General features: G+C 41.7%; 1 protein-coding gene across 1 annotated transcript; it reads right to left on the bottom strand.

Annotated features, from left to right (window-relative positions):
- Window positions 1-236: 236 nt before the first annotated feature.
- On the bottom strand, window positions 237-9,586 carry LOC137308524 (probable G-protein coupled receptor 139). Its single transcript, XM_067977177.1, has 2 exons — window positions 9,406-9,586; window positions 237-1,135 (listed from the first exon to the last, which is right to left on the bottom strand). Exons 1-2 carry the CDS (start codon window positions 9,584-9,586, stop codon window positions 237-239), a joined length of 1,080 nt encoding a protein of 359 aa, XP_067833278.1.
- Between the last annotated feature and the right edge of the window lie 685 nt (window positions 9,587-10,271).

Here is a 10,271-nt window from a genome sequence, read left to right as displayed (position 1 = left end):
GAAGCCGTAGTGAAATTCCCGGCCCCATTCAAGAGCCACCGCAGGGACCTCAGAGGTTGTGACGTTCCCCAAACCTCCATTCAATTTGGGAACCGATGATCGCATTTTGGACTGGTTCAGTGTCATAGCTGATTGACCTCAATATCTCGACATCACAGACCCCGGGGGCGGAGCGGGTCGGACAGAATATGAAAGAGGATTGAGTTCTCATGCTGGGAATTCTTCTTTTCTTCTCATCATTTAATGATTTTAACAATTAGAGTGAAGGGATATTTTAGCATATTCTTCAACTGCTCTCTGAATTTAGTCTGGGTCACAGCATAAATACAAGTATTTGTGCAGCAACTCAGGAGCTGGAGCATGAATCCGAGTTCCATGAGAGCGACAGGCGGAAGTATAGTAGGATCTGTGAAACCCAACACCCGCACCCATATAGAATACAACATAAACATCGCCCATAACAGCATGAAATTCCCCGAGATGACGAACAGTAAAATAATGGACTTCCTTCGACTCGTAATTTCTGGGTCACTGGGTCTCTCTTCACTGCTGTGGTCCCGGAGTCTCCTGCGGGCTCTGTTGGCCACTACAATGTGTCTGACGATTAAAACATTGAGCAGCAGAATCAGAACAAATGCGACCCCCGGGGTTAGAATATAATGAAGGAGTTCGATTGCTCCCCACACCTGTGATGCACTAATATGACTGTCTACAGCACAAAACCAGGGAATGTTGCCAAGAGTATACCCACTCGATAACATAAAGTACCAGGTGATGTTCTTTAAACAGCTCAGCACAGTCACTGTTCCCAGAATCACAGCCGCCGTTTTCTCGGTGCAATATTTAGTTTTCAGTTTCTGGCAACAAATGGCCACAAATCTATCGAAGGTGAAAGTGACAGTGAACCAGACAGAACAGTCTGTCGCTGCATAAAGCAGGACGGCCTGGATATTACACACGCGGATGTCGTACAGGAAAACAAAATGTTCGAAATATGCAATCGGAATCTGTCTCAGTATCAGATCGATGATAACGACCAATAGATCCGCCGCTGCCATGGCCACCAGGTAGCGAGTGACACATTTGGAGAGACCGCACGTTCCTCGGGACAGGATCACAATCGTCACTAAGTTAACTGTAAGGGAGGGAAATAAACAGGGAAATTATACATCAGGATCGGAGCAAAAACAACAGTTTGATGGAGTTCGTGGTGAAATTTGCTCCTTTGCTACTGCATCCAGTGATGGACCTGATTATTATACTTGTGATACGGCTTTCTACTGGAGACAGAGTTTAAATATAATAATAGTGATTGGACTGGGAAATAGAGAAACAAACAGAGATTTCTGCTGGAATCAGGAGTGGATTGAGAAGTAAAAAAAAGAATGGAATTTAATTACACTTGAACGATGATAGGTTTCCTTTGAAACAGATCCCCCTGTAAATATTGATAGAGCCTTTGATCCAAGTGTAAGTATTAATACAATCTGTGGTTCCAAAGTAAATATTGTCATAATCTGTGGACCCACATCGTACCGTCCCTTTAACTCTTGTCGATATGGCCACAGATTCTCGGCGCCCCAAAAATATTCGGGAAGTCCATTGATCCAACTTTCAATATTCCAACAGTCTCCGGATCCCGTGTTGATGTGGTATAGTCCCTGAAGCCCCCGGAACAATTGGTACAGTCACTAAATGCCCCATTAATGTTGATCTTTTCATTCAGTCTCCAGACCGTGTCAGTCTGGACAAGGTTCGGTGGACACTGTCAATATATCATACAGCAAAAGAATCATAGAGAGGACAAGGAGGAATCTCGGCCCACCGTACCCGTGCTGGCACTTTGAAAGAGTTATCCAGTTAGTCCCACTCCCCTGCCCTTTCCCTATGGACCTGAAAATGTTTCCTTTTCAAGTATGTATCCAAATACCTTTTGAAAGCAACTGTTAAATCTTCTTCCACCACCTTTCAGACAATACATTCCAGATCATAAAAACTCGCTGCATGAAAAAAAATTCTCCTCATCTCCCCCTGCTTCATTTCCCAATGATCTTTAATCCGTTCCTTTGGTTACCGACCCTCCTGCCAGTGGAAACAGTTTCTACTTGTTTACTCTATCAAAACTCCTCATTAATTTGAACACCTTTATTAAATCTCCCCATGGCTTTTTCTGCTCTAAGTGAACAATCCCAGCTTCTCTAGTCTCTCCACATAATGAAACCCTTTATCCCTGCTACCATTTTAGCAAATGGACTCTGCACTCTTTTTTTGACGAACTTTCTAAAGTATGGTTACCAGAATTGGACGCAATACTCCAGCTGAGGCCGAACGAAACAGTGCCAGAGCGTTTACATATTCAGGCAGATGCCAGAATGCGTCAGTGATTACATGCATGGGTGAGTCAATATTTACAGGGTTACCAGGGTGCGTGCCCATTCAGGAAACCCCGAGTGCGTTGGTAAGTACAGGTTATATAACAATAAGTCAATGCGAATCTGGAACAAAGGACCAGGAGTGGGCCATTGAGCCGCTCGAGTCTGTTTACCATCCAATAAGATCATGGCTGATTGACATCTCAACTCCTTTTACCGCCCTTTTGATCCATATAATTTGTTAATAAACACAAAACTATTGATTTCAGACTCGAAAATGTGAATTGACCCAATACACACAGCCGTTTGGGGAAGAGTGTTCAAGGTTTCCACTACCCGTTGGGTCAAAAATTTCCTCCTGATTTCGCTCCGAGATGGAATAATTTGCCCTCTACTTTTGGATTCCACCAGAATTGAAAACATTTGTCGGTATCTACCCGATTCAATCCATTTATGACTTTAAACACGTCGATTAGATAACTTCTCAGATTTTAAACTAACGGGAATACAAAAAATGTTTATGCATCCCACAAGTACCGACACGCACAAAGGAACATCCAGTAAAGAGTGAGAATAACTTTAGAATAACTTATAATTACTGACACACAAATAGAAAGATCCATCAAATACTGACACTAATTTAAAAACATCCTGTAAATACTGACACTCAACCAGGAACATCCTGTAAATACTGACACGCAACCAGGAACAACCTGTAAATACTGACACGCAACCAGGAACAACCTGTAAATACTGACACGCAACCAGGAACAACCTGTAAATACTGACACTCAACCAGTAACATCCTGTAAATACTGACACTCAACCAGGAACAACCTGTAAATACTGACACTCAACCAGTAACATCCTGTAAATACTGACACTCAACCAGGAACAACCTGTAAATACTGACACTCAACCAGGAACATTCTGTAAATACTGACACTAACCTTGGATCAGCCTGCAAATACTTACACTCACTCAGGAACATCCTGAAAAAACTGAGTTCACCCAGGAAGATCCTCTAAATACTGACATTCACTCAGGAACAATCTATAAATACTGACACTCACCTCGTAACATCCTGTAATTACTGACACTCACCAAGGAACATCGTCGAAATACTGACACTCACCTAGGAACAATCTATAAACACTGACACTCACCAAGTAACATCCTGTAAATGCTGACAGTCGAACAGGAAATTCCTGCAAATACTGACACACAAATAGGAATATTCTGTAAATACTGACACTCACCCAGGAACATTCTGTAAATACTGACACTCACCCAGGACCCTGCTGTAAATACAAACAGTCAACGAGGAACATTCTTTAAATAATGTGACTCACCTAGGAACATCCTGTAAATACTGACACTCACCCAGGAACATCCTGTAAATACTGACACTCACCCAGGACCATGCTTTAAATACAAACACTCAGCAAGGAACATTCTGTCAATTGTGACACACAATCAGGAACATCCTGCAAATGCTAACAGACTCTCGGGAACATCCTGTAAATACTGACGCAATCAGGAACATCATGGAAATACTGACATTCACTCAGCAACATCCTGTAAATACTGAAAATCAGTGAGGAACATTCTTTCAAAACTGACACTCATTCAAGAATAACCTGCAAATACTGACACTTACTCTGGAACATCGTGTAAATACTGAAACTCACTCGGGAACATCCTGTGAAAACTGACACATATTCAAGAACATCTTGTAAATATTGACACTCACCCAGGAACGAACTGTAAATACTGACACTCATCCAGGATCGTTCCGTACATACTGACAATCACTCGGGAACATCGTGTAAATACTGAGACCTACCAAGGAACATCGTATAAAGAAGGAATCTCGCCGAGGAGCATCCTGTAAATACTGACACTAATTCAGCAACAGCCTGTAAATACTGACACTCATTTAGGATCATCCTGTAAATACTGACACACAAGCGGGATCTTCCTGAAAACACTGACACACACTCAGGAACATCCTGTAATTCCGGACACACACTCAGGACTTTCCTGTAAATACTGACAATCACTCAGTGACATCGTGTAAATAAAGACACTGATTCAGGAACATCCTCCAAATACTGAAACTCACTCAGAAAAATCCTGTAAAAACTGACACATATTCAGGAACATCCTGTAAATACTGACACTCACTCAGGAACATGCTGTAAAAACTGACATTCACTCAGCAACATCCTATAAATACTGACACTCACACAAGAATATTCTGTAAATACTGACACTCACTCAAGAACTTCCTGTGAATAATGACACACGCCCAGGAACATTCTGTAAATATTTACACTCACCTGGTACATCCTGTAAATACTGACACTCACCTGGGAACATCCTGTAAATCCTGACACTCAAACAGGAACATTCTTGAAATACTGACACTCACCCAGGAACATATTGTAAATACTGACACTCACCCAGGAACATCCTGTAAATACTGACACTCACCAAGGAACAGCTTGCAGATACTTACGCTCACCAAGGAACATCCTGAAAAACTGACATGCACTGAGGAACAACCTGTCAATACTGACACTCAAACAGGAACATCCTGTAAATACTGACACGCAACCAGGAACAACCTGTAAATACTGACACTCAAACAGGAACATCCTGTAAATACTGACATTCAAACAGGAACATCCTGTAAATACTGACACTGAAACAGGAACATCCTGTAAATACTGACACTCAAACAGGAACATCCTGTAAATACTGACACTCAAACAGGAACATCCTGTAAATACTGACACTCAAACAGGAACATCCTGTAAATAATGACACTCAACCAGGAACATCCTGCAACAACTGACACTCACCGAGGAACATCCTCTAAATACTGACACTCACCTAGTAACAACCTGTAAATACTGACACTCTCCTAGGAACATCGTCCAAATAATGACACTCAACTTGGAACAACCAAAAATACTGACAATCACCTAGGAACAATCTATAAATACTGACACTCACCTAGGAACAACCAGTAAATACTGACACTCATTCAGGATCATCCTGGAAATACTGACACGCACGCACGAACTTCCTGTAAATACTGACACGCACGCACGAACTTCCTGTAAATGTTGGACTCACAGAGGAATATCCCGTGACATTCACTCAGGAACATCCTGTAAATATAAAAACTCTTTCAGGAAAAAAAGCAGCAAATACTGACACTGACCAAGGAATAAATCGTAAATAATGATACTCACTCCGGAACATCCTGTAATTACTGACAATGACCCAGGAATAATCTGCAAATACTGACAGTCACCCAGGAATATCCTGTAAATACTGAGAATGACCCAGGAATATCCTGTAAATACTGACATACACTCTGGAACATACTGTAAATACTGACACTCACTCAGTAACACCTGCAAATGCTGACACTCATTCAGGAATATCTTGTAAATACTGATACACACGCAGAAACATTCTGTAAATACCCACATTCACCCAGGAGCATCCTGTGAATACTGAAACTCATACAAGTACATTCAGTTAATACTGGCACTCTTTCGGGAAAAAAACCTGTAAATCCTGACACTCACCCAGGAACAACCTGCAAATATTGACAATGAAACAGGAATAATCTGTCAACACTGACATTCACACAGGCACATCCTGTAAGTACTGACAGTCACTCAGGAACATCGTGTAAATACTGACACTCACTCAGGAAACTCCTTTAAATACTCACACTCACACAGCAACACTCTGTAATATTGACACTTACCCAGGAACATTCTCTAAATACTGACACTCACTCAGGAATATCCTCGAAATACGGACACCCTCACAGCTACATCCTGTGAATAGTAACACTCCATACGGTACTTCCTGTAATTATTGAGACTCATGCAGGAAAATCCAGTGAATAATATGACTCGCTCAGCGACATGCTTTAATTACAGGCACTCATGCAGGAACATTCTTTAAATACTGAACTATCCGAAAGAACATCCTGTAAATACTGATACTCACTGAGAAACACCTTATAAATCCTGGAACTCGCCTGCGAACATCCTACGAAAAATGTAACGCAACTCGCAACATGTTGTATACACTGACATACTCCCAGACCCTGTGGAAATCCTGACATACTCCCAGACCGGGTGTATACACTGACATACTCCCAGACCCTGTGTATATACTGACATACTCCCAGACCCTGTGCATATATTGACATACTCCCAGACCCTGTGTATATAGTGACATACTTCCTGTACTATTGATCAATAATTACATTCTCCGAGGATTCTATGGCATCTCTGAGACACTCCAAGGTTCAGAACTTGATTATAAACATTCCCGGGGACTCCCTGACAATCCTGTCTCACTGTACGAACCCCTGTAAACGCTCAACCACTCCCAAACATTCTGTAAATACTGCCAACTTCAATTACACTTCCTGTGAATACTGTCACAGTCCCAGGGATTAGATATCAATATTGACATTCCGTCCGGGACCCACTGTAAATACTGACACACCCCAAGGGCCCTCTTAAAGCAACCTCACACTCAGGCTCCCGATCATAGAGCTTAACTCCCAGGGACCCGTGTTCCATTAAATCTCACACCCAGAAGACCTGCGTAAACACATCACCTCTCCTGGAAACCCCATACAGTAATAGAGGCTCAGCAGGAGACCCTGCAATTATATCTTCCATCCCGGAAAACACCATATAGATCTATCGACTTACCAGGAGACCCCGTAATTATATTTTCCATCCCGGAAACACCATATCTATATCGAGACTTACCAAGAGACCCTCTAATTACAACTTCCATACCGGAAAACCCCATTTAGATACCGAAACATACGGGGAGACCCTTTAATTACAACTTACATCCCGGAAACCCCATATCTGTATCGAGACTTACCAAGAGACGCTCTGATTAAAATTTCCATCCCGAAAAAAACCCATATAGAGTTAAAGACTTACCAGGAGAACCTGTAATTATATCTTCTATCCCGGAAACCCCATATGGGTATAAATACTTACCAGGAAACCCCGCAATTATATCGCCATTCCCAGAAATCCCATATCGATATAGAGACTTACCAGGAGACCCCGTAATTTATCTTCTATCCCAGAAACCCTACATCGCTATAGAGACTTACCAGGAGACCATGTAATTACATTTACCATCCATATACATTATAGAGAATTAGCAGGAGTTCCCGTAATTACATCTCCCATCCCAGAAAACCCATATTGATAAAGGGACATGCCAGTCGATATCGGAATTACATCTCCCATTCTGGAACCCCACAGAGATATAAAGACTGAGCAGGACACCTCCGCAATTACATCACCCATCCCAGAGACCGCTTCAAAATATAATGACCTAAGAAGAGTGCCCGTAATGAGATCACCCATCCCGGAAACCTCATATCGATACCAAGACTTATCAGGAGACGCCTGTAATTACATTTAACATCCCAGAAACCCCACATAGATATTCAGAATTAGCAACAGAACCCCGTCATTTTATCTCGCATTCCAGAAACCCCATATAGGTGAAGAGACTTACGAGGAGACCCCAAAATTACATCGCCCATCCCGGAAAACCAATATTGACATAGAGACTTACGTGGTGTCCCCGTAATTACATCTCCCATCACGGAAAAATCCCTTACAGATATAGGGACAGACCAAGAATTGCTGTAATTATCACTGCCATTCCTGATACCCCATACAGATTTAGAGACATCCAAGGAGACCCAGTTTCCATCCTGGAAACCATATACAGATGTAGACTTACCAGGGGATTCCTTAATAGCATTTCCGATCCTGGAAACAACATATAGATATAATTTCTCAGCAGAAGATCTACGTAATTATATCTCCCATCGGAGAAACCCCATATAGATATAGAGACTGAAGAGGACAGCCCAGAATTACATCTCCCATCCCGGATAAATCATGTCGCTATCGAGACTTAGAGGGAAAACCCGTAATTGCCTCACATCCTGGAAATCGATATAGGCACAGAGGTTTACGAGGAGACCCCGTAATTACATTTTCTATCCCGACAACCCCATATGGATATAAAGACTTAACAGGAGACCCCGTAATGACATCTCGCATCCTGGAAACGCATGTAGATATCAGACTTACGAAGAGACCCCGTGCTTAAATCTCGCAACCTGGAACACATGTTGAAATAGAGACATACCAGGAGACCCCGGAATTACATCTCGCATCCTGGAAACACATGTAGATATAGAGACTTACCAAGAGACCAAGCAATTTTATCTCGCTTCCTGGAAACACACGTAGATATAGAGACATACCAGGAGACGCCGTAATTACATCTCGCATCCTGGAAACAGTTGTAGATATAGAGATTTACCAGGAGACCCCGTAATTACATCTTCTTCCCAGAGATCCTATATAGATATTGAAACTTACCAGCAAACATCGTAGTTACACGTTGCGTCCCGAATACCCCAGAGACATATGCATGCTAAGCAGGAGCTCCAGGAGAAGTGAAGATGCGGCAGTAAATTACGAGAACAGTAATGCAGTGAAAGTTAGTTTACAAAACTAACAGCTGGATATAGAGGCTTATCAACAATAGCATCATCATCGGGGAGTAGACAGTAAACGGGAAGAACAGTATCACAGTGAAACACGTGTTATAGAATTAATAGCTGATGTCGAAGTTACCAGGGACACCAACAGCAGCGAGGAGGGGATTGTAATTTACAAGAACCGTAATACAGTGAAACATGGCTTGGAGAATTAATAGTTGGATATAGGATATAGATGATTACCAGGGACACCAATAGAAGCGAGGAAGGAATTGTAAATGACAATAATAATAATACAGTGAAACCTGTTTTCTAGAGTTAATGGGTGAATATAGAGACTAACCAGGCGCGGCAACAAGAGCAAGGAAGGGGAAGTAAATGAGAAGAACAGTAATACAGTTGAACATGGTTTAGGGAATTAATTATATCGAATATTACCAGGGAAACCTGCAACAGCGAGGATGGGGTAGTAAATCTTTTGAATAATCCGAAGTGCCAAATATATCCGAACAGCAAATCTTAATCCATCATAATTTGCAGAAAGATAATCAAACTCCCAGGAGAAACTCCTGCCCATTGTTGTAACATTCCAATCTACTGTCCTCAGATTATGGCCCATTCTTGTCACTTTCCAATTTACTGATCTCAGATTCAGACGCTTTCTCCCACTCTCTGCAGAGCCGCTGATCACTGTTAAGGTCGGAGGTGGTACTTCAACTGACAAAATGGGATAACACATTGCAAGGAGCTCCTTATTTATAGCAAAGGGAAACTCTCCAGTGAAACAATTAGGGCCGTTGGAGGCTGACTTGAATTACAGTCACTGAATAAACAGGTTCAGTTAACGCCTTTCAACCCAATACATTTTATATCACAACATATATTTATCCACGTATTTCACAGTTGTAAATCTAAAAGCTCAGCACATTATTTTAATTAATATTTGGAGAGCAGAAACTATGCGACCCGCAATCTGAGAGCATCGGTGTGAAGCGAGAGCAGCTTCAATTACAGATTGCAGATTATTTCTGAACGTGATTTATTAATTAGTTTCAGTTAGTCTCTACCCATTTCTATAGAGTTGGGTTTACACTCAGAGATATAAACAGAATCATTTTACCAGTCAGCCTGAAGACCACCCTGACAATATTGGTGTAATCTCTGGATACCCCATCAATATTGGGAAATCAACGGATTATCTTGCAAATATTGGTACAGTCTCTGGGTCTACCTTTAAGTATCGGTAAATTTATGGATTGTACTGTATATATTCGCATAGTCTATGGGTCACCCTGCAAATATTC

The sequence above is a fragment of the Heptranchias perlo genome, unplaced genomic scaffold (assembly GCF_035084215.1).
Source record: "Heptranchias perlo isolate sHepPer1 unplaced genomic scaffold, sHepPer1.hap1 HAP1_SCAFFOLD_133, whole genome shotgun sequence".
Lineage (NCBI taxonomy): Eukaryota > Metazoa > Chordata > Chondrichthyes > Hexanchiformes > Hexanchidae > Heptranchias > Heptranchias perlo.
The sequence above is the reverse complement of the archived record's forward strand: the minus strand, read 5'-3'. Positions and strand labels throughout refer to the sequence as shown.

Bases quoted from the DNA above. Each gene is read 5' to 3' on its own strand.
- LOC137308524 (XM_067977177.1), bottom strand. From the start codon at position 9,586: ATGGGCCATAATCTGAGGACAGTAGATTGGAATGTTACAACAATGGGC. The intron at 1,136-9,405 runs GTAATATTCGAT...CCTCCCTTACAG, and splicing joins CGCTGTTGCAGGTTTCCCTG to TTAACTTAGTGACGATTGTG.